The sequence below is a fragment of the Rana temporaria genome, chromosome 7 (assembly GCF_905171775.1).
Source record: "Rana temporaria chromosome 7, aRanTem1.1, whole genome shotgun sequence".
Lineage (NCBI taxonomy): Eukaryota > Metazoa > Chordata > Amphibia > Anura > Ranidae > Rana > Rana temporaria.
In genome coordinates, this window is record NC_053495.1 from 13,304,308 (window position 1) to 13,328,761 (window position 24,454).

At 47.4% G+C, this 24,454-nt stretch overlaps 2 protein-coding genes across 3 annotated transcripts in view; one reads left to right on the top strand and one right to left on the bottom strand.

Annotated features, from left to right (window-relative positions):
* Window positions 1-12,139, top strand: part of IMPDH2 (inosine monophosphate dehydrogenase 2) — a 33,896-nt gene extending 21,757 nt beyond the window's left edge. For both annotated transcript variants that reach the window (XM_040358922.1, XM_040358923.1), the window contains 5 exons: window positions 4,481-4,624; window positions 7,154-7,298; window positions 9,065-9,208; window positions 9,738-9,821; window positions 11,908-12,139. In XM_040358922.1, the coding sequence (XP_040214856.1) occupies window positions 4,481-4,624; window positions 7,154-7,298; window positions 9,065-9,208; window positions 9,738-9,821; window positions 11,908-11,929 (539 nt within the window). In that variant the 3' untranslated portion in view covers window positions 11,930-12,139. The remainder of the gene's footprint in view (window positions 1-4,480; window positions 4,625-7,153; window positions 7,299-9,064; window positions 9,209-9,737; window positions 9,822-11,907) is intronic.
* A 603-nt stretch (window positions 12,140-12,742) lies between these two features.
* On the bottom strand, window positions 12,743-24,106 carry NDUFAF3 (NADH:ubiquinone oxidoreductase complex assembly factor 3). The gene is made up of 6 exons (XM_040358924.1): window positions 23,994-24,106; window positions 22,419-22,532; window positions 20,635-20,827; window positions 19,324-19,390; window positions 15,997-16,097; window positions 12,743-13,170 (listed from the first exon to the last, which is right to left on the bottom strand). The coding sequence occupies exons 2-6, from the start codon at window positions 22,511-22,513 to the stop codon at window positions 13,087-13,089; spliced, it is 540 nt and encodes a 179-aa protein (XP_040214858.1). The 5' UTR covers window positions 22,514-22,532; window positions 23,994-24,106; the 3' UTR covers window positions 12,743-13,086.
* Between the last annotated feature and the right edge of the window lie 348 nt (window positions 24,107-24,454).

Below are 24,454 nucleotides of genomic sequence, written 5' to 3' on the forward strand. Positions count from 1 at the left end.
TTATTGATTTTTGTATTGATAAAAACCCTATTTAATTTTCTTTTACATATGTTTGTTCCTACATTTGATCCTACTTATTTACCTGTTCCCGAATAGTCCTATTGCCACTGCTGCAGGGTGCTATAAAGGGCCATGGCTCTGTCTGGCGTGACCCTGTCCCTAAAGACCCCTCTTATTGGGTATTCACACTAGAAGGGTGAGGACCTAGGGGGACTTTGACTTTTGGCTGCTGGGGAATGCAAAACTCTGCAGTAACTCGGAGCAATGACCCTTTTTAGGGAGGGTTGTGGGGTCTGCAGCACCTCCTCACTCACCTAGCAGCGGTGGGAGGGGGTTTGTTTGCCAGCCCTCCAAAATATTGAGCACCGGCCGCCACTGGTGGACACACATTTTCAAGTTTGTTTCCCTTCCGTTTTTGGCCTGTCCACAGCACCTTGATTCTTCACCAAGGTGTTATCTCCCATTCTAGCTATCAAGGTATCCCTATTGTAGGAAACCTTGCTGACCTTCTCTTGAAGGAACAGGCAGTCTACACCTTGTCAGCCAATGTTTGTTAGATGGTGTAGACTTGAGGTTTGAATAGATCCTGAAACTCCAGAAGTCTGCACTGGAACTGACACACCGCATGGGAGTAACTGGAGCTGATTTCGGACATGTCCCAGTCCAAGGTATTCCTTCCTCAACACAAGTTATGCCAATGGTCCAGGGGTGTCCCAACTATTCGTTTTTGCATAAGGGTCTTGGGCCTGATGGTAGTGGCCTTCGAGGCAGTACCATATGTCCAGGACATGGGTCCCTTCCCCTGTTCTGATTCACTCCCTTATTGCATGCTACTAAACTGAGGCTTGCTGGGAATGGGAGGGGTTATGCTGTGGTTTTCCGTACCGTATTGTTTGCCAGTGTCCAATCTTCTGAAGAAAGCACATAACCCGCTCATCGAAGACCAAGATCCCGTGTCCTGTAATATATTCCAAGAAAATGATTTTCGAGGTAAGTCAAAAATCGTATTTTTTCCACCTACTATCATGGGTACCACCCCCTACTAACATCACATTTCCCACTATTGACAAATTCCCCATCATACTTAAAGTGAATCTGTGAGGATAGAAATATGGAGGCTGCCAACTCTGACCTCTCTTGAAAAATCCCAGTAGCCCAAATGTCAAGCTGATCTCATTGGCTTCAGTACCATGTCTCTGGCCTAGAACAAGTAGGCTGCTTAAGAATTCTAACTTCATGGATTGAGTGCTTATTCCTGTTCAAGGATTCAAAAATGACTAAAAACCAGAGATGCTCAGGCAACTAGCATTTCTTTATCGTATATCACGGACACAGAGCAGCCATAGTACTTGCTATGTGGATTATAGGCCACCTTCAGGTGATGGACACTGGTGCAATGAAAGACGGGAAGTCCCTCCCTGTATAACCCCTCTCATCCAGGGAGTACCTCCAGTTTTTTTTGCCAATGTCTGAGGTGTTGGTCACGGTTCAAGATGTGCTAAGAAGGGCTCCGTTGAAAGTTCAGGCAGTGTTGGAATCAACTATTTCAAAATTGATTCGTCAGGTTGTTATTCAGGCTTGTGGTTGAAAAGAAGAGTTTTTTTTTTCTTTTTTCAAGTTAGAGTGCACTCTACCAGGGCAGTAAGTGCTTCATGGGCAGTGCATCACTAAGCCTCTATGGCTCAGATTTGCAAGGCCGCAACTTGGACTCTAGTGAATGTATGCACCGACGACCATCAGGTGGATGCAAGACTGCAAACGGATACTGCCTTTGGGCGCAGTGTACTGCAGGCAGCAGTATAGGTCCTCGCATCTGATGGTGGCCTGCTTTTATTTGTCTCCCTCCCCTCAGAACGCATTGATTTGGGAATGTTCCACTTGGTAATTACTATGGCTGCTCTGTGTCCCGTGATGTACGATAAAGAAAATAGGATTTTTATAACAGCTTGCCTGTAAAACCTTTTTCTTGAAGTACATCACGGGACACAAAGGTCCCTCCCCTCATGTTGGGATACTTCTTGCTTGGCTACAAAAACTGAGGTACGCCTTGGATGGGAGGGGTTAATTAGGGAGGGACTTCCTGTCTTTTGATTGCACCAGTGTCCATCACCTGAAGGTGGCCTATAACCCACATAGTAAAATACTATTAGGTAGATTCAGTAAGAGTTAGGCCGACTTATCAGTAGATAAGCCGACCTAACTCAGAATCTACGCCGACCTATGTTTAAGCGTATGCTCAAACAGAGATGCGCTTAAACATCTCTAAGATACTACGGCTTGCGCCGTCCTATCTTAGATTGCAATTTTTTGGATGGCCGCTAGGTGGCGCTACCATTGCGGTCGGCGTAGATTATGTAAATCAGTTTGTACGCCGATTCACGAACGTACGCCCGGCCGCCGCAGTCGTTTTACGCCGTTTCCGTAAGGCCTTAGGAGGCCTAAAGTTATTCCACCTATTAGGTGGAATAACAATGTTAAAGTATGGCCGCCGTTCCCGCCGCGAGATTCGAAATTTTAACGTCGTTTGCGTAAGTCGTCCGCGAATCGGGATTTACGTTTGTTTACGTCCTCGTCGAAATCAATATGCCTGTGCGGCGTACGTAACCGCAATGCACACTGGGAAATGTAGTCGCCCGGCGCATGCGCAGTAGCCAAAAAACTTCAAAAACGTGAGGTCAAGCCTCATTACCATTAAACACGCCCCCCTCCAACCCATTTGAATTAGGCGCCCTTACACCCGCCGCGTTTACACTACGCCGCCCTAAGTAAGGAGGCAAGTGCTTTAAGAATCATGTACATTCCTCTCTTACTTAAGGCGGCGTAGTGTAAACACGCTAGGCTACGCCGCCGCAAATTGGCGCTCCCCTACCTGAATCTACCTATATGGCTGCTCTGTGTCCCGTGATGTACTCCAAGAAAAGGATTTTACAGGTAAGCAGGTTAACAATGGCAGAATCCATATCTTCCAGTGCAGGTTTACATTGCCTTGCCTGAGGAGCATGGAAACCCACAGACTTTGACATGTCAGCATTTTTTCATCTTGCTCCTGTTTTTTGCGGATCCTTCATTTACTAACCCTGCATGTGTTCGTGTCACGGTGCTAACTTTAAATGGGTTAAAGTGTACCTGTCAGGCATGCAGTGGGGAATCCATTTTTGTATGTTTAGGTCAATACTGTACTGTGTTTTGCCAGGAGCATGACCAAAGCGATGGGGTGGTGGACGGCTTGCCCATAATACTGATGGGCTATAATGCAATGCTTCTGCTCTGTGTGTAATGGGTTCACTTTAAACCTGACGGTGAATACTGAGCAATGTACATAATACTGTACCCAACGCACAACGGTTTTTCATCCAACCACATGTGATGTGTATTTGTGTTTTTGAATCAGAGGCTGATGGGCCAAACAAAAGTCAAGCCGTTTGATCTAAATGTGGTTTTTGTAGGATAGGAGGCACCAGAAATGTTCCCTGAGACCCTTTTTCTAGGGAAAGGTCTGTGTACAAATTCTTTTAAAGCTGAACCCTGGGAAAATGTATTAAGGAACAGTTGCAGGGCAGGAGGGGTTGTAAGGAGTCGCAGGACTCTTGATCGGCCAGACAACATGAATCCACCCCATGGAGGTGACTTGTTGCTCTCCACCTCGTCCAATCAGAGAAAGCCTTGAGTTCATTGAGAAAAAGGAAAGTATTCTCCAATTGGCGTCCATGCCTAGTGGCTGACCTCCTGTGTTCACAATGCAGTAGGGCAGACACTTGGTATGGGACCCAGAAGCTAGTGGCGATCACTGATACCACAGGTATGTAACTATGTAAAAATATCCATACCTGAATTTTTTTCTTTAAAGGGAACCTGTGAGGACAGAACTCTTTAAATTGCTATGGCTGACTTTTTAAAGTTGCATTATGGTTGGCCTGGTTTTTTTTTTTCTGGATCTGCCCCGCGGCGGCCCCTCTGGATCTGCCCCGCGGCGGCCCCTCTGGATCTGCCCCGCGGCGGCCCCTCTGGATCTGCCCCGCGGCGGCCCCTCTGGATCTGCCCCGCGGCGGCCCCTCTGGATCTGCCCCGCGGCGGCCCCTCTGGATCTGCCCCGCGGCGGCCCCTCTGGATCTGCCCCGCGGCGGCCCCTCTGGATCTGCCCCGCGGCGGCCCCTCTGGATCTGCCCCGCGGCGGCCCCTCTGGATCTGCCCCGCGGCGGCCCCTCTAACTTTGTCCTTGCAGGTTTCCATGAGAGTCCAGACTTCAGGATGTACACTTGCCGTCTATATGGTACCAGGCAAAAAAGACTGCATTCAGTCCGCATACTGTTTGGAAGGTCCCTTCAGCCTGTACTGATCAGAACCAATCTAAACCCAACACCGATATAGACAAAGAAGCCCAGATACACAAGTCTCTGTTATGTTGCTTTGTGCTAGTTTGTAGTCTGTTGATGTACATTAAAGAGCGGAGACATTGTTCTGTTCTGTGTCCATGTTGCAGTGCTGGCGTGCGGCAGGCCCCAGGCCACAGCGGTGTACAAGGTTTCAGAATACGCCAGAAGATTCGGTGTCCCAGTCATTGCTGATGGTGGAATCCAAAATGTTGGACACATAGCAAAGGCTCTTGCCCTTGGTGCCTCCACAGGTGAGTAGAATGAGCTTCTTTTTTTTTTTTTTTGGAAGGGGGGGGGGGGTTGCTTTGCCTTGGAATAACTGATGTAGTTGCAGTTGCTGACGAATATGCAATTCGGAGGTTCTGGCCTTTGGTAAGCCAGGGACCAGTATGACAGCCAGGCAGTTTTTCTACATTAGGTCAGCAAGGATTGCTCTTCCTCAAGGTAGTCTTGCTTAAAGTGTTACTAAACCCACAACAGTAAAATCAGTGGCCCAGATTCAAGTAGAATTGCGTGATATTTGCGGGGGAGCAGGGCAACGATTTTGCCCTGCGCCCCCGCAAATATTTTGCGCTGCCCTTGATTCACGGAGCAGTAGCTCCGTGAATTGCGAGGGCGCGCGCAAGTTAAATGAATCATTTAAATTAGGCGCGCTCCTGCGCCGAGCGTACAGCGCATGCTCCGTCGGGAAACTTTCCCGACGTGCATTGCGGCAAATGACGTCGCAAGGACGTCATTTGCTTCTAAGTGAACGTGAATGGCGTCCAGCGCCATTCACGTTTCACTTGCGCAAACGCCGTGAAATTCAAATTTCACGTCGCGGGAGCGGCGGCTATACTTTAGCATTGGCTGCCCCTTCTATTAGAAGGGGCAGCCTTGCGCTAAAAGTAGCCGTACGGAAACTCCGTACCTGGCTTGCGCGGGGCCCGCGCAAGCTTGTGAATCAGTGGTAGTATGCAATTTGCATACTACACGCTGATACACAATGGGAGCGGCCCCCGCAAGAATGCAGCCTAAAATCTGCGAGGCATAAGAGCCTTATGCCGCGCAGATTTTAGCCTGCAGTCGGTGTAACGAGGTTCCTGAATCAGGAGCACTCGTTACACCGGAGCAAGTAAGCACTTGCGCTGCGTAACCTATGGTTGCGCGGGCGCAAGTGCTTCTTGAATCTGGGCCAGTGTGTATATGCAGTAAAGCATGCTTGTTACACTCGCTGTGGGGCCTAAGGGGTTAATCCTCTGCATTGTGAATAAAAGCTGTTTGATCCTGTCTTCTCCGATCCTCCCTCTTCCACTGTCTCCAAAAAAGTAACCTGATATTTACAGAGCCATGGGACGGGCTGCACATGCTCAGGTTGCTGTTTATTGCTAGAGAGTTTTTTGGGGGGGTTTTCTTTGGCGAGTGCATGTGATCAGCACGGGGCCAGATGGAGGATCGAGGGAGAATAAAAACTCCTCCTACAAGCTTTAACTAGACACTGATAGAAGTGACAAGACAGTATTTAGCAGTTTATATTTACTGAAATAATTGCATTTCCATGTTCTGTGTACTGTGGGAGACCAGATATAGAGAATGCAGAGTCCTGGGTTTAGTAACCCTTTTAAGCTAGGAAGAGCCTATTTAAATCCCCCATCTTCCATGCCCAATAGATACATAAGATGTTGGCATTCAATCTTGCCATTAATGGTTCTTTCTGTAGTCCTGAATTCTTTACAGTTATATTTGCTTATTACTTATGCAGGCTGTGCTTCTAACTTTAACCACTTCCATACCGGGCACTTACGCACCTTCCTGCCCAGGCCAATTTTCAGCTTTCAGCGCTGTCGCACTTTGAATGACAATTGCGTGGTCATCCTACACTGTACCCAAACAATTTTTTTATGATTTTGTTTCCGACAAATAGAGATTTCTTTTGGTGGTATTTGATCACCTCTGCGATTTTTGTTTTGTTTGCGCAACAACTAAATAATTTTTTTTTTATTTTTTTTTTATGTAATTTTTTTTTATGTAATTTTTTTTATTTTTTGTTGCAAATAAGTAAGTTTTTCTTCTTCGATTACGGGCACTGATGGGCACTCATAGGTGGCACGGATGGGCACTGAGGGGTGGCACTGATGGCATTGCTGGGCATCACTTTTTTAATCCCATATTATGGCCGGTCAGTGCCCATGTTGCCAGTCAGTCCCCTGTGGGCACTGATTGGCATCTATTTTTTATTGCCCCCTTCCCTGGTGGTCCAGTGTGGGCATCCGAGGGGGGGCTGCGCTGATAAACAATCAGCGCGAACCCCCCCCCCCTGTCAGGAGAGCTGCTGATCGGCTCTTCCTCACTCGCGTCTGACGCGAGGAGAGCCAATCAACGGCGCCTTCTGTTTACATTGTGATCGGCCGTGATTGGACACGGCTGATCACGTGGTAAAGAGTCTCCGCCGGAGGCCCTTTACTGAGATCGGAGATGCAGGGTGTCAGTCTGACACCCTGCATCTCCGATCGCCGCAATGCGCGCCCCCACGTCCAGTCAGGATTACAGAACTACTTCCCGGATGTCAATTTACCGGGCGGGAAGTGGTTAAAGTGGAAGTTTTAGGCAAAAACTAACTCTAATCCTTCTCTTTGCCACTTTCTAAGCCTAATCTATCTAGCCCTGTAAAGCAAAAATCCCATTTAATGGACGATTTGGTACCTAAAAGATTTCTTTAGGGTAACGGGATAGAGGAGTTTTGTTTGAAGTTTAAATGTCATAGTCCATCATTAACACTTTTTTTTGGGGGGGTTTTCTAGTCATGATGGGTTCGTTGCTGGCAGCGACCACAGAATCACCAGGTGAATATTTCTTCTCGGATGGCATTCGGTTAAAGAAGTACCGTGGCATGGGCTCTCTGGACGCAATGGACAAGAACGTGAGCAGCCAAAAGAGATATTTCAGGTGAGGGGTGCACTTTTAGATTCTATGCATGAAGATAAAAAATAAAAAAAACCTGACTGTGTGCAAAAGCCCCCCCCCCCTCTCCCCATACTAACCTGAGCCCCCCATCTCGATCCAGCAATGTTGCACAAGAGTCTCAGCTGTTTAGGACTCCCCTCATTGGCTGGAACAGCAGCATGGTGGCATTGGCTCCCGCTGCTGTCATTGAGCCAATGAAGAGAGCGGGGCGGGGTCGAGCCACATGCTCCCTGTCTGAATAGACACAGGGTAGCGGCTTGGCTTGAGTGCACTCCCATGGCAAGCTGCTTGCTGTTGGGGCAGGAGGGAGGGGCCTGGAGAGCCAAAGAGGGACCTGTGAAGAAGAGAATCCGGGCGGGTCTGTGTAAAAAAAATTGCACAGAACAGGTAAGTATGATATGTTCTTTTTTAAAGGGGAAAAAAAAACTAAGGGCCAGATTCTGAAAGGACTTACGACGGCGCAGCGGCATGTACGCCGTCGTAAGTCCTAATCCGACCCGTCGTATCTATGCGCCTGATTCTTAGAATCAGTTACGCATAGATATCTATTAGATCCTACAGGCGTAAGTCTCTTACGCCGTCGGATCTTAACTGCATTTTTTTTTTTTTTTTTTGACCGCTAGGTGGCGCTTCCGTCGCATTACGCGTTGAGTATGCAAATTAGCTAGATACGCGAATTCCTGAAGGTACCCGCGGCCGACGCAGTAAAGTTACGACGTTCACGTTGGGCTTTTCCCGGCGTATAGTTGCCCCTGCTATATGAGGCATAAGTGCGGCGTAGCAATGTTAAGTATGGCCGTTATTCCCGCGTCAAAATTTGAAAAAGTTGCGTCGTTTTGCGTAAGTCGTCCGTGAATGGGGCTGGACGTCATTTACGTTCACGTCGAAACCATTGACGTCCTTGCGGCGTACTTTGGAGCAATGCACACTGGGAAATTCCGCGGACGGCGCATGCGCCGTTCCGCAAAAATGTCAATCACGTCGGGTCACAGTAGTTTTACATAAAACGCGCCCCCCCTCATCCAAATTTGAATTGGGCGGGCTTACGCTGGCCGATTTACACTATGCTGCCGCAACTTACAGAGCAAGTGCTTTGAGAATACAGCACTTGCCCCTGTAAGTTGCGGAGGCGTAACATAAATCAGATACGTTACGCCCTCACAATTTTACGCGGCTGTACAAGAATCTGGCCCTGAGACTTTAGTATCATTCAGAGGGGTGCTGAGACCCAATCCTCTGTGCTGAGCGGCTTTTTGCTGCATGTGCATCCACCTCAGGGTTGTATGCAGACAGCCTATAGAAGTGGATTCAGATGCAGTGGCTACACTGATGGTCGCATGTGAAAATTTGACAGGGGGGCAGGAGCACGGTGTCTGGGTTTTGGATCCGAGCCCCCGCTTCTGCCCACGTCAGATTTTCCCATGTCTGTCCTTGCATCCGCCTCCACCTCTTAAGGGTTGCCTGCACACCGCTCTGGGGTGGATGCACACGCAGCAAACAGCGCCTCTGCGTGGAGGATGAATAAGCACTAGCCCTCAAAACAGTAAAGCTGTGGCTGCCCTTGCAGGAAACGCTTTAAATCCACAATGCCATGCTGGGACTTTTAGTGTCTTCAGAGCCGGTGTGCCGCAGGTTATCCTGACCTCGGCCATTTTTTATTTAATCTGAGCGTAATGGAGAATGCTGATTGGTACAGAGCAGTGTCATCAATGTTGTCCTCTCTGCTTACACCTTTCCCTCTCTTGCAGCGAGTGCGACAAGATCAAAGTTGCTCAGGGAGTTTCCGGTGCCATACAAGACAAAGGATCCATTCACAAGTTTGTTCCTTATCTGATTGCTGGAATCCAGCACTCCTGCCAGGATATAGGCGCCAAGAGCTTAACGCAACTCAGGTACGTGAGCGAGCCGCACTAAGGACCCAACATAAATGTCTGCTGTGTTGGAAACTTCCAATGGCTTGTGTAGAAGGGGAGTACTCAATCTGACCCCTTCCTCAGATCTGACCCCTTCTCCTCAGATCTGACCCCTTCTCCTCAGATCTGACCCCTTCTCCTCAGATCTGACCCCTTCTCCTCAGATCTGACCCCTTCTCCTTAGATCTGACCCCTTCTCCTCAGATCTGACCCCTTCTCCTCAGATCTGACCCCTTCTCCTCAGATCTGACCCCTTCTCCTCAGATCTGACCTTTCACAATGTATTGTACAGCAACCATATTAAAAAAAAAAAAAAAAAAAAAAAAGTTTTGCATTATAAATCCTTAAAGGAGTTGTAAAGGCAGAAGGTTTTTTTTTTTCTTAATGCATTCTTGCTGTTGGGGCCAGGAGAAGCCTGGCAGATTACAGATGTCCTTTTGTAATACCTGGATATATCGCAATGTAGGCTGAGCCATATCGCCATACACTTTTTCTTTGCCTCCTGTAGGGCGATGATGTTTTCGGGAGAGCTGAAGTTTGAGAAGAGGACCAGGTCTGCACAGGTGGAGGGAGGCGTGCATGGACTCCATTCGTAAGTCTCCTTCCCTTTGTCATGTGGTAGCCGTGTGTGTTCTGGTGACCGAGCTCTGTATGTGATCTATGGGTCGTATTCACGTTTCTGAAGCTTTGCTAGATTTAAAGAAAACCAGGAAGAAACTTTTACTGTCGCTGCTGAACCTTTTACTGTCGCTGCTGAACCTTTTACTTAAAGTGGAGGTTCGCCCGGAAATGTACATTTTTAACATTAGATGGATGCTCATTTTGTCAAGGGGAATCGGGTATTTTTTTTTAAAAACGAAGCAATACTTACCGTTTTTAGAGATGCATCTTCTCCGCCGCTTCCGGGTATGGGCTGCGGGACTGGGCGTTCCTATTTGATTGACAGTCTTCCGACGGTCGCATCTATCGCGTCACGATTTTCCGAAAGTAGCCGAACGTCGGTGCGCAGGCGCCGTATAGAGCCGCACCGACGTTCGGCTACTCGTGACGCGATGTATGCGACCGTCGGAAGCCTGTTGGAAGACTGTCAATCAAATAGGAACGCCCAGTCCCGAAGACCATACCCGGAAGCGGCGGAAAAGATCGCTCTCTAAAACGGTAAGTACTGCTTCGTTTTTAAAAAAAATACCCGATTCCCCTTGACAAAATGAGCATCAATCTAATGTTAAAAAAAAAATTCAAATTGTTTGGCTGCTGATCCAAGGACTTGGAAATAAAAATTGCAATAGGCCAGTGATGGTGAACCTTGGCACCCCAGATGTTTAGGAACTACATTTCCCATGATGCTCAACTACACTGTGCATGAGCATCATGGGAAATGTAGTTCTAAAACATCTGGGTGCCAAGGTTCGCCATCACTGCAATAGGGCTTTCCCTTTGCTGCAAGGGTTAAATGTACATTTTTTTTGGGGTGGGGGGGTGACACAGATATTTTTTTTTTATTTTTTATTTTATTTAAACAGCGGGGGCGATCAAAGGGTTGTGTGTGCCCAGGAGGTGCTTGCTAACTGCGGGAGGTGGTCTGATTGGATGAAGACAGATCTGTGTTCCTGCCTAGCAGGAACACAATGGGCCAGATTCACAAAAACAGGCGTATATTTAGGCGGGCGGAGCGCATCTCGTATGCGCTACGCCGCCGTAAATCAGAGTGGCTCCTAGGGTATCCACAAAGAACTTGCTCCCATATACAGGCCGGCGTAACGTAAATCTGCCGGCGTAAGCCCGTGTAATTCAAAGTAGGCGTGTTGTATGGTAATCTGGTATGACCCCACGTAATTGACGCTTTTTACGAACGGCACATGCGCCGTCTGTGGACGTATCCCAGTGCAAATAGTCAATGCTTTCGACGTGAACGTAAATTACGCAAAGCCCTATTCGCGAACGATTTACGTAAACGGCGGAAAATTCGACGCTGTCCCAACGTCCATACCTAACATTGCGTACGCCTCAGAGGCAGGGGTAACGTTGCGCCGAAAAAAAAATGCGCCGGGTGGACGTACGTTTGAGAATCGGCGTGTCTAGCTAATTTGCATACTCTACGCGGAAATCAACGGAAGCGCGCCACCTAGCGGCCAGTGTAAATATGCACCTAAGATCCGACGGCGTACTAAGACGTACGTCAGTCGGATCTAGCCCACATTCAGTCGTATCTTGTTTTGTGGATACAAAACAAAGATACGACGGCGCATCGTAGAACTTACGCGGCGTATCGCCGCCGTAAGGTCTTTGTGGATCTGGCCCATGATCTCTATCTTCATCCCTGTCAGAATGGTGATATGCCTTGTTTACATAGGCAGATCATCGTTCTGTCTCTTTTTGGATAGCGATCACAGGTGGCCGTCGGACATCGGGTCTGCCGGACCCGTTGATCCAATGCGCATGCACCCCCAGTATCTATTGCACAAAATGATGTAAAGGTATGTTGTTTTGTGCAATAGCACTGCCCTGGCGCAGTATATCTGCGGTAGGTGTCTATCTGGTTAATACAGTGCTGAAATGTTTACTGGAAGAAGTAGAGTACAGGAAGGTGCATTTTAATACCCATTTAAGTATATGGCATATTTAAAAAAAAATGTGCTTTTTTTTTGTGATCTAAACCAATATGTCAACACTTACAGGTATGAGAAGAGATTGTTCTGACACTGCTGAGCCACATCACCACCCACCGTTCAGAATGTAGCAGCCGCCATCATCGCATGCCTTGTGTGTGGAGCCTTTTCCAGCTGCAGCCGCCTTACCCTCATCCATGCTACTCTCAAAGGATTCTGGGTACTCGGAGGAAATCACGTTACTGAGCACCAATTACTACTGTGCCTGCTGTTTTTACAATAAAAGTATCAATTTTAGTGATTTTTTTGTTCTCAGTTTATTTGCAAAAAAATTCTCCTATATTCAACAAAGTATAAAATAGTTGTACATTCACCATAAATAGATAACCTCTATATTCTGACAGGTCTTTCTGTGAAATCCAGTTTTGGATAGAGCAGCGTTTCTCAACTCCAGTCCTCAAGGTGCCCCAACAGGTCATGTTTTCAGTCTTTCCATTTTGCACAGGTGATTGGATCCATTTAACTGCCTTAGTAATTACCACAGCCATTTTTCATCTGAGGGAAAACGTGACCTGTTGGGGGCGCCTTGAGGACTGGAATTGAGAAATACTGGGATAGAGTATGTAAATGTTAACCTGCAGCCAGGCTTCTGGTATTTGTTTTGGGGTCCCCAGTGGGGAGACTTCCAGCTCACAGCAATGGCTTGGTGCTCATCAAGACAGGAAGTGAGAGGATTTCCCCCTTTGATGGAGTTGATATTCCAATGGAGGATCCTTGAGGCACTGGTCACAGTCTCTATCCAAAATGTAAAGTGGTTTATATTTGGATGCTTTTTGTGCTACTTTAAAAGTTCAAGGCAAGAACACACAAAATGCAGAATTCAGAAACTGAGTCCTCAGAATTGAGACTGATACATTTTTTTTTTTTAATGTTCTTGTTCACTTGGATCAGACCCCATTCTCAAGCCTCTATGTATGGACAGTAGGTGCCCTTCTAACAAGGTTCAGAGAGAAAAGAAGAAAAAAAAAAACCTATAGCCACCAAGCGCTGGAGTAAGCTGTCCAAGTAGCTTTGATCCTTTTCTACAGGAGTCCTGACGATAGATACCAAAAACTAACGAGACACCTTCTCAGTAATTTGCAGTTTTACCAAGTAACTTCCATCAAACAGAACTCATGTGTCAGTTTTGCTTCTTAGGGGGTCCATTCTTTTTAGCATTGCAAAATGGCTTGTAAATGATATGAGCTTCTAGTCTCTGACGACTGGAATGAAGGCGGCTGCTGTTAATCGTCGTTCACTAGTAAGAAAGTTGAATGTGGCACAAGCGTTGGGCTGTGAAGAAAACGGAAGGTTAGTAAATAGTTTTACCAATCATGAGACATTACAGAGAAAAGATGGGATAAACTGCAGTGTAGAATTCTCACCAATCATAATAAATTCACATTACATATGGTGTTCATATCCAATTTCATCTGTTGCCATACAGCAAGTGTTTCTCAATTCCAGTCCTCAGGCCCCCCCAACAGGTCAGGTTTTCAGGATTTCCCTCAGATGCAAAGGCTGTGGTGATTACTAAGGCAGTGAAACTGATCAAATCACCTGTGCAAAATAATGGAAATCCTGAAAACCTGACCTGTTGGGGGGGCCTGAGGACTGGAATTGAGAAACACTGCCGTACAGGGAGGCATAGTCACCCTACTGTCCAGGATATAACAAGGAGAGCTAACGTGCCTCCAACACAACCTTGAGGCTGTAATAGTAGATGGACAAGGCTGAATACATGACCATTTTCTTTAAAGGGGCTGTAAAGATACAATTCCTCCCCCCCCCCCCCCCCCCCCCTAAATAGCTTCCTTTACCTTAGTGCAGTCCTCCTTCACTTACCTCATCCTTCCATTTTGCTTTTAAATGTCCTTATTTCTTCTGAGAAATCCTCACTTCCTGTTCTTCTGTCTGTAACTCCACACAGTAATGGGAGGCTTTCTCCCTGGTGTGGAGTGTCGTGCTCCCCCCTCCCTTGGACTACAGGAGAGTCAGGATGCTAACACGCAGCTCCTTTCATCTGTAACGTAGAGAGCATCCCGACTCTCCTGTAGTCCAAGGGAGGGGACGAGCATGACACACCACACCAGGGAGAAAGCCTCACATTACTGTGTGGAGTTCCGGGGGGGGGGGGGGGGAGAGAGAGACTTTCCCATGACAACCTGTCTGTGCCAAGTTGAGCTGAGACACAATTTAAAATCCAACTGCAGGTACCAAAGCAATGGTTTGGTGGGACCATTAATTATTCCACAAATAAGTCCCCATGACAAGGGAAATCTCATTGTTTTCAATGGTGCCCGCTCTAATCAATGCCACACGGTGTGATTTACAGTGTGACTTGGCTCGGTGGAATATGCAAAGTCGCAGTATAATCTCATCGCAGTAATGTGAACCAAGACTGTCTGTGTTTCTCAAGGAACTCCAATAAAACAATTTAAAGAGGAACTGCAGTCTGCTCCAATAATTTGTAATAAAAACATCTTTGCCATTCTGAAGCTTCCCTCCAACCACTTTGCATATTTTATATATACTGTGATTCTGTACTTGCCAAATATGCTGCAGAAATCTCCCTCCACTGAGTCTGGCTGCAGCCATTTTAACTGTGGGCAGCTGAAGCTTCTGCCTGTTCACTTCCTGGATTTACACAGAGGCAGCTCTCATTGGCCCTCTCATATGACTGACTGACTCACTCACCCCTCCCCCAACAAACTTTCACGAGAGTAAGAGAGAGCTGTGCATGATGTCATAAGCCTAGGCTAATGACCAGACAAAAAAAAAGGAAGTGGGCTGTATAAGGTATTTACTGGCAGAAAAAAAAAATGTGTTTTACTATCCAAAGTTATAAAAACAACAACAAGGGCAGAAGATTTAATAGCCGAAAAGATGAAAAATGACTGAAGTTCCGCTTTAATGGCGAGTACAAAATCCTATTTTGCACATTAACCACTTGAGCACCGGGCCATCGTCAAATGACGGCTTCACGGTGACTCTGAATATTCAACAGGATGTCTTTTGACGTCCTGTATTCCTCCGGCCACTGGGGGGCGCGCGAGCGTCCCCGAGATGCCGATGCGCGTGCCTGGCGGTCGCGATGTCCACCAGGTACCCGCGATCGGTAACGACAGAGCAGTGACGTGGAGCTCTGTGTGTAAACACAGAGCTCCACGTCCTGTCAGGGGACAGAGGAGACCGATCTGTGTCTCTTGTACATAGGGACACAGATCGGTCACCCCCCCTTCCCCCACAGTTAGAACACAATACAGGTATACATATTAACCCCTCCCTCACCCCCTAGTGTTAACCCCTTGAATGGCAGTCACATTTATACAGTAATTAGTGCATATTAATCGCTGTATAAATGTGAATGGCGCCAAAAACCTGTCAAAAGTGTCCGATGTGTTCGCCGCAATGTCACGGTGACAGTAAAAAAAAATTGCAAATCGCCGCCAATACTAGTAAAAAAATTAATAAAATAAAAATGACATAAATCTATCACCTATTTTGTAAACGCTATAACTTTTGCGCAAACCAATCAATATATGATCATTGCGATTTTTTTTTTTACCAAAAATATGTAGAAGAATACGTATCGGCCTAAACTGAGGAAAAAAAAAGTTTTTTTAAAAAAAATTGTGATATTTATTAAATAAAAAAGTAAAAAATAGTGTTTTTTTTTTAAAATTGTCACTCTTCTTTTGTTTATAGCGCAAAAAATAAAAACCGCAGAGGTGATCAAATACCACCAAAAGAAAGCTCTATTTATGGGAACAAAATGATAAAAAAAAATTTGGGTACAGTGTAGCACGACCGCGCAATTGTCATTCAAAGTGCGACAGTGCTGAAAATTGGCTTGGGCAGGAAGGTGCGTAAGTGCCCGGTATGGAAGTGGTTAAAGCGGACCTTCAGTCTTTTTTTTTTAATCTTTCCATCTATTAAATCTTCTTGTTTTTTATTTTTGGATAGTAAAACATCCCCCCCAGGTACTTGACAAGTACAGTATATATAAAATAATATGCAACGTGGTTAGAGAGAAGCTTCAGAATGGTAAAGATGTTTTTTTTTTTACACATAATGTGCAGTTCCTCTTTAATGGACATAATGATTGCAGATACTCACCGTGTCCTGAACCTCCACAGCCACCCCGTTCTCTCTCATTATCTTTAATAGTTTTGGATCCAGTCTTTCTACACGGTCGCCGGTGCCCAGAACCAGGATCTCTGCGGGAAGAGATAAGACGGATATCAGACATCATATGGCTTGTATCTTTACTGCAGCCAACTTCAAACCTCTAGCAAGAGCTGGGCTTGTTAACCCATATAACTCAAACTCTGCCAGAGCCTGGGCAGAGCACACTGTACCTTTCTTATAGAAAAACGAGCTCTGTACCTATTTGGAGCTGTCTTCAGGCCGGTCACATGACTCGCGGCCGCTGTACAGCTCCGATGGATACTGCAGGAGGGGCCGTGATCTCCCTCTGACATCAGCCAGAGGGATCACGTGGCCGCTCAGCCTCTCCTGCAGTAGCCATGGAAACCAGCCGAGAGTCACGTGACCGGCCGGAAGACAGTGCTAAAACGGTATTTACAGCGCTCGTTTTTCTAAAAGAAAGGTACAGTGTGCACTGCCAGGATATGAAAGAGTTGCTGGCAGTGAGGAGTCAGAGACACAGACAGACACAAGCAGGAAGGAGGGGGGAGAGGTGAGCAGAGGGGACAGCAGCGTATGACGGTGGGACGCAATTAGACCACGGTAAACAAGGCGGAAATCCCCCGATTTTCGTGGTCTGTTTACAGGGGGGAATACAGGAAGTGCCAGATTCAGGGAGATTTTTTTTTTTTTATAGTTTAGAGGGGGGATTAGAGTACACAGCACAAGCACTGTGCTGTTTAATCTGCTTTAACCACTTCAGCCCCGGAAGGATTTGCCCCCCCTTAACCACTTAAGGACCGCCTAACGCCGATATACGTCGGCAGAATAGCACAGCTGGGCACAATCACGTACCTGTACGTGTTTCTTTAAGCGCGGGCGTGCGCCCGCAACCCGGTCTGAAGCTCCGCAGGACCCGATCTCCGCCAGTGTCCCGCGATTGGTCCCCGGAGCTAAAGAACAGGGAGAGGTGAGTGTAAACACACCTTCCCCGTTCTTCACAGTTTCAGTGTCACCGATAGTCTGTTCCCTGATATAGGGAAACACGATTAATGACGTCACACGTCCAGCCCCCTACAATTAAAAACACATATGAGGTCACACTTAACCCCTTCAGCGCCCCCTTGTGGTTAACTCCCAAACTGCAATTGTCATTTTCACAGTAAACCATGCATTTTTATAGCACTTTTTGCTGTGAAAATGACAATGGTCCCAAAAATGTGTCAAAATTGTCCGCCATAATGTCGCAGTCACGAAAAAAAAAAAAATCACTGATCGCCGCCATTAGTAGTAAAAAAAAAAAATATATATTAATAAAAATGCCATAAAACTATCCCCTATTTTGTAAACGCTATAGATTTTGCGCAAACCAATCAAACACTTATTGCGATTTTTTTTTTTACCAAAAATAGGTAGAAGAATACGTATCGGCTTAAACCGAGGAAAAAAAAAAGTTTTTTTTACATCTTTTTTGGGGATATTATAGCATAAAGTAAAAAATATTGCATTTTTTTTTTTCACAATTGTCGCTCTATTTTTGTTTATAGCACAAAAAAAAAAAAAAAAAAACGCAGAAGTGATCAAATACCACCAAAAGAAAGCTCTATTTGTGGGGAAAAAAAGGAAGTCAATTTTGTTTGGGAGCCACATCAGACGACCGCGCAATTGTCAGTTAAATCGACGCAGTGCCGAATCGCAAAAAGGGGCCTGGTCCTTTACCTGCATATTGGTCCGGGTCTTAAGTGGTTAAAGTGGTTGTACAACCCCTTTTACCTACAGGTAAGCCTAGATTAAGGCTTACCTGTAGGGGCTTGAAATATCTCCTAAACCGCCACACGCCAGAGCTGCGACACCTGGAAGTAACTCCGGGACAACATGTCGCCGGCCGATGCTGTGTCTGGCACTGCAGCGGGGGCTTTGATCTGAGGGGAGTACTACATAATGAGATAGTATGCTATGCATACTAGCTCATTATGCCTTTGTCTTGCAGGTTGTATTTTTTTTTTTTTTTTCCAAAAGTGGGTTTACAACCACTTTAATGACCAGGCCATTTTTTTGCGATACAGCACTGCATAACTGACAATTGTGCGGTCGTGCGACGCTGCACCTAAGCAAAATGTATGTCCTTTTTCCCATAAGTAGAGATTTCTTTTTGTGGTACTTGATCACCTCTGCAGTTTTTATTTTTTTCGCTATAAACAAAAAAAAAGAGCGACAATTAAAAAAAAGACACAATATTTTTTACTTACTATATTAAATATCCCAATTTAGTTTTTTTTTTTTAAGAATAGACACACTCCTAAACCTTGTGGACGGCCTTCCCAGAAGAGTTGAAGCTGTTATAGGTGTAAAGGGCGGGGCCAACTCAATATTGAACGGACTAAGACTGGGATGCCATTAAAGTGCATGGGCCGAATTTAGAAAGAGATACGACGGCGTATCAGGAGTATACGCCGTCGTATCTCCGAGTTCCGCCGGTCGTATCTATGCGACTGATTCATAGAATCAGTTACGCATAGATATCCCTAAGATCCGACAGGTGTAAGTGACTTACACTGTCGGATCTTAGGCTGCAATTCCAGGCTGGCCGCTAGGTGGCTTTTCCGTATTTTTACGCGAGGAATATGCAAATGAGGATTTACGCCGATTCAACGAATTAAACGAACGACTGCCCGGCGCTTTTTTTTTTACGTCGTTTGCGTTCGTGTTTTTTCGGCGTATAGTTACACCTGCTATATGAGGGGTAGCTGATGTTAAGTATGGACGTCGTTCCCGCGCCGAGTTTTGAAATTTTACGTCGTTTGCACAAGTCGTTCGCGAATACGGCTGGACGTAACTTACGTTCACGTCGAAACCAATGACGTCCTTGCGACGTCATTTAGAGCAATGCACACTGGGATATTTTACGGACGGCGCATGCGCCGTTCAAACAAAACGTAAAAAACACGGGGTCAAGACACATTTGAATAAAACACGCCCCCTACATCCCCATTTGAATTACGCGGCCTTACACCGCAACACATACGTTACGTGCCGCCGTAACTAAGGGCGCAAGTTCTTTCTGAATAAAGAACTTGCGCCCAAAGTTAGAGCGGCGTAACCTATCGGAGATACGTTACACGGGCCGGACAGATACGCCATTGTATCTGAATCTGGCCCCCAGGCAAGTGTCCCAATACTTTTGACAATATAGTGTATATTGATTTTAAAGGTGGACTGGACAGGTATTACACATGTGAAAAAATAAATAAAAATCGCCCTCTTAGTGTTAATATTACAAACCGATTTAGACATTACCTATCCTGGGAACCAGTAAGCGGAACAAGGATAGACTTTCGTAGGAGATGTCTCTATAGGAGAGAACCTAAACACAAGACAGAAATGGGATTATTCTCCAAATCCAGCAACAGACTTCATATCTCAAATTTATATACAAATCCTCATCTGGGTCCAATGCACTTTGGTAACTCTCCATCCGCACCACCAGTGTCAGTATTGCTATTGGTGGGGGGATTCTCCAGAGCTTAGTAAATGAGGTGAAGCTTTATTTTGCAAAGAATACCCAATCACATGCAAGGGAAAAAAAAAAAAACAGCATTTTTTCTTGCACATGAGGATGATGGAAGTCGGCAGAGCTTCCCCTCATTTACTAAGTTGTGGAGCAAATGCACTTGCAAGGCACAGTCTATTTGCATTCAGGGGCCCAGATTCAGGTAGATCCGTGCAATATTTGCGTGGGCAAAGAGCAAAGATTTTTCTCTGCGCCCACGCAAATATTTCGATTTGCCCGCGATTCACGGAGCAGTAGCTCCGTAAATTGCGCGGGCGCTATGCTAATTAGCCCTGCGTAAGGGCGCCTAATGTAAATGATCCCGCCGGGGGCGGGAATCATTTAAATTAGGCGCGCTCCCGCGCCGAGCGAACAGCGCATGCTCCGTCTGGAAACTTTCCCGACGTGCATTGCGGCAAATGACGTCGCAAGGACGTCATTTGCTTCTAAGTGAACGTGAATAGCGTCCAGCGCCATTCACAAATCACTTACGTAAACGACGTGAAATTTAAATTTCACGAGCGGGAAGGGCGGCTATACTTTAGCATTGGCTGCCCCTGCTATTAGCAGGAGCAGCCTTGCGCTAAAGTTGCCGTACGGAAACTTCGTACCTTGCGTGCGCAGGGCCCGCGCAACTTTTGTGAATCAGTGGTAGTATGCAATTTGCATACTATACGCCGCTTACAATGGCCGCGCCCCCTAGCGGCCAACGCAAGAATGCAGCCTGCGAGATATGAAGGCATAAGGAGGCTTATGTCTGTCATATCCTAGGCTGCAGTCGGTGTAACGAGGTTCCTGAATCAGGAGCACTCGTTACACCGGAGCAAGTAAGCGGTTGCGCGGGCGCAAGTGCTTCTTGAATCTGGGCCAGGGTGTATGGCCAGCTATAGTCCTAGATCTTTCCTTCATTGCTCTCCTACCTTTAGTAAATCAACCCCCCCCCCAAGATAAATTATTTTTAGTGGCCTCTAACAATGGCCATTTCTACTGTCTACACATGACAGGTGCACTTTAGTTCTGGCTACCTCAGTGCGGGGGAAGGGGGTCTTTATACTTACATTCCATTGGAGGATGGCACAGGGGATTAGGGCGCAGGGCCCGACAACCTGATTCCCATTGATGATGAAGCCTTGTCGGCTGTAACTCTCCACAAACATTATTTCTGGGGAGTCCCTTTCCAAGCGGGTCGCTGTTGTCTTCTCATACAACTCATCGCCGGTCGGGTAGAGGCGGTGGGACCTCTGTGGCTGCCTGGAACAGAGATGTCCGAATGTCAGCTATTTTAACATGCGACTTAGTGTCAGGATTGCAAGGGAAGGGGGTTAGCGTCCAGATTGGAAGGGGGCTAGCGTCGAGACTACAAGGGAAGGGGGCTAGCGTCGAGATTACAAGGGAAGGGGGCTAGCGTCGAGATTACAAGGGAAGGGGGTTAGCGACGAGATTACAAGGGAAGGGGGTTAGCTTTGAGATTACAGGGGAAGGGGGTTAGCGTCGAGATTACAAGGGAAGGGGGTTAGCTTTGAGATTACAGGGGAAGGGGGGTTAGCGTCGAGATTACAAGGGAAGGGGGCTAGCGTCGAGATTACAAGGGAAGGGGGCTAGCGTCGAGATTACAAGGGAAGGGGGTTAGCGTCGAGATTACAAGGGAAGGGGGTTAGCGTCGAGATTACAAGGGAAGGGGGTTAGCGTCGAGATTACAAGGGAAGGGGGTTAGCGTCGAGATTACAAGGGAAGGGGGTTAGCTTTGAGATTACAGGGGAAGGGGGTTAGCGTCGAGATTACAAGGGAAGGGGGCTAGCGTCGAGATTACAAGGGAAGGGGGTTAGCGTCGAGATTACAAGGGAAGGGGGTTTAGCGTCGAGATTACAAGGGAAGGGGGTTAGCGTCGAGATTACAGGGGAAGGGGGTTAGCGTCGAGATTACAGGGGAAGGGGGTTAGCGTCGAGATTACAGGGGAAGGGGGTTAGCGTCGAGATTACAGGGGAAGGGGGTTAGCGTCGAGATTACAGGGGAAGGGGGGGGGGGTAGCGTCGAGATTACAAGGGAAGGGGGCTAGCGTCGAGATTACAAGGGAAGGGGGCTAGCGTCGAGATTACAAGGGAAGGGGGCTAGCGTCGAGAATACAAGGGAAGGGGGGGGGTTAGCGTCGAGATTACAAGGGAAGGGGGCTAGCGTCGAGATTACAAGGGAAGGGGGCTAGCGTCGAGATTACAAGGGAAGGGAAGGGGGTTAGCGTCGAGATTACAAGGGAAGGGGGGGGTTAGCGTCGAGATTACAAGGGAAGGGGTTTAGCGTTTAGATTACAAGGGAAGGGGTTTAGCGTCGAGATTACAGGGAAGGGGGTTTAGCGTCGAGATTACAGGGAAGGGGGTTTAGCGTCGAGATTACAGGGAAGGGGGTTTAGGTTCTCTCCTATAGAGACATCTCCTACGAAAGTCTATCCTTGTTCCGCTTACTGGGAAGGGGTTTAGCGTCAAGATTGCAAGGGAAGGGGGTTAGCGTCGAGATTACAAGGGGAAGGGGTTAGCGTCGAGATTACAAGGGGAAGGGGTTAGCGTCGAGATTGCAAGAAAAGGGGGTTAGCGTCGAGATTACAAGGGGAGGGGGTTAGCGTCGAGATTACAAGGGGAGGGGGTTAGCGTCGAGATTACAAGGGGAAGGGGGTTAGCGTCGAGATTACAAGGGAAAGCTATTCTGAAAGCTACAACCTAATTGGTCTACATAGAAAATGACAGCTGAGCACAGCATGCTGGGAGATCGATCGATCGATCGCTCCTCAACAACTGCATCACGAGACACTTTTCCTTTCCTCTAACATTCCCCATCCTCCGGCCGGACGTACCATGTGGGCGCCGTGATCTCTGCCCCGCGCTTCATCCAGCGCGGAGCCGACGCTCGCAGAAGTCGGAGGCCGCCGAGAAAGGTTGATGGGATCATAACGGCAACTGCAGAGAAACTGTAAAGAAAGAGAAATGAGAAGATGTGATGATTACCGGCCATCAATGGGAAGAGTCCGTACAGACAAGTCACTTCATCGTCACAAATACTAATTTAACCACCACATTTAAAGAGGAGTCCTGCCAAAAAATAAAATAAAAGTCAGCAGCTACAAATACGGCAGCTGCTGACTTTTAAAATATGTACACTTACCTGTCCAGCGCGCCCGCGATGTCAGCAGCCGAGGCTGAGCAATCGGTCGGTCCTCGGCTGCTTCCGCCGCTATCCTCGGTGAGGGAATCAGGAAGTGAAGCCTTGTGGCTTCACTGCCCGATTCCCTACTGCGCATGCGTGAGGATCACGCCGTCACTGGTATCCGCTCTCTCCTCTCGCTCTTTAAAGCGGAGCTCCACCCTAAAGTGGAACTCACGCCGATCGGAACCCTCCCCCCCTTTGGTGTCACATTTGACACCTTTCAGGGGGGAGGGGGGTGCAGATACCTGTCTAAAGACAGGTATTTGCACCCACTTCCGGCCACACAGTTTCGGGAAAACTGCGGGCAGAACGTCACCTCCCATCCTCCCCCCGTTGTGTGCTGGGAACACTCGGCTCCCAGAGCACAGCGGGAGCCAATCAGCGGCGCAGCGCAACTCGCGCATACGCCGTAGAGAACCGGGTAGTGAAGCCGGAGCGCTTCACTTCCTGGTTCCCTCACTGAGGATGGCGGGGGGGGGTGAGCAGCAGGGTGACGAGCGATCGCTCGTCCTCTGCTGCAGACGCCGCTGGACTCCAGGACAGGTAAGTGTCCTAATATTAAAAGTCAGCAGCTGCAGTATTTGTAGCTGCTGGCTTTTATTATATATTTTTTTTTCATGGCACATCCGCTTTAAATAAAAACCTTTCTTTACTGGGTTATCCTCTCAGTACATACCCCAGCTTTATCCTGCCCCACCACCATATCCTGGGACCCATGCCGCCACCTTCTTTATTTACATTATCAGGGGGGGGGGCGCTGTCTCTTCTGGGTTCTTACAGCGAGCCCCCCCCCCCCCAATGACACGCATGCGCCGCGGCACATCATCAGGATGCAAGAACCAGGAATTGACAGTCCCCTGACGGTGCATGGGTCACCGCAGGGCCTCCTGGGATGTATGACTGCGGGGGCTGGGAGGACTCCATGCTTGCCTAGGGTGAGAATCCCAAAAAGTGCCGGAAGGTGACAAAAAGGAAAAAAAAATATTAAAAAAGATCAACTTCCTATTGTGAGCGAGGAAGAGGAAGAGGAGGAGGAGGGGGTGGGAATGCAATGATGGAAATGGGTGATGATCTGCTTTCATATGGGCTGTGCAACCCCCCCCCCCCCAGTGCATGCTGCTGCAATGTCACCTCAATAAGGGTGTCAAATGCAAAGGGTCCCTATAACATGTGACCTGCATTCAGTGCCATTTCTCTACCAGGGGAAAATATAGGAGTGACATACCTAGAGCTGCTGCTGCTGGATCATAGTAGCAGAGGGTTTGTCCTTGTACACACACAGCATGGCTGCCTGGAACTGACACTTACCATAGAGAGGAGCCCTTCCTGCCAATGCCTGTACATCACTGCCCTCCGGTGGCCAGGAGTCAGAATAGATCGCCGCTGCAATGAGCAACACTGACCTCTGGTGGCCAGGAGAGTCAAAATTGATTGACCTAACCTGTGCAACATCGCCCCCTGGTGAACAAAAGCAAGTATACACCGATCAGTCATAACATTATGACCACTGACAGGTAAAGTAAATAAAATATCATTGATTACTGAGGAATAACAAAACAAAAGTATATATATCTTAAAGCGGGGGTTCACCCTAAAAAAAAAATTTCTTTATCTACCGTCCAAACGAGCATACTAGCGTCAGCTACAGTATGCCTTTTTTTTTTTTGCGCTGTACTTACAGTTTAA

Bases quoted from the DNA above. Each gene is read 5' to 3' on its own strand.
- NDUFAF3 (XM_040358924.1), bottom strand. From the start codon at position 22,513: ATGATCCCATCAACCTTTCTCGGCGGCCTCCGACTTCTGCGAGCGTCG. The intron at 20,828-22,418 runs GTACGTCCGGCC...TCTCTGTTCCAG, and splicing joins GAGATCACGGCGCCCACATG to GCAGCCACAGAGGTCCCACC. The intron at 13,171-15,996 runs GTGAGTATCTGC...TTTTCTTCACAG, and splicing joins CTGTGGAGGTTCAGGACACG to CCCAACGCTTGTGCCACATT.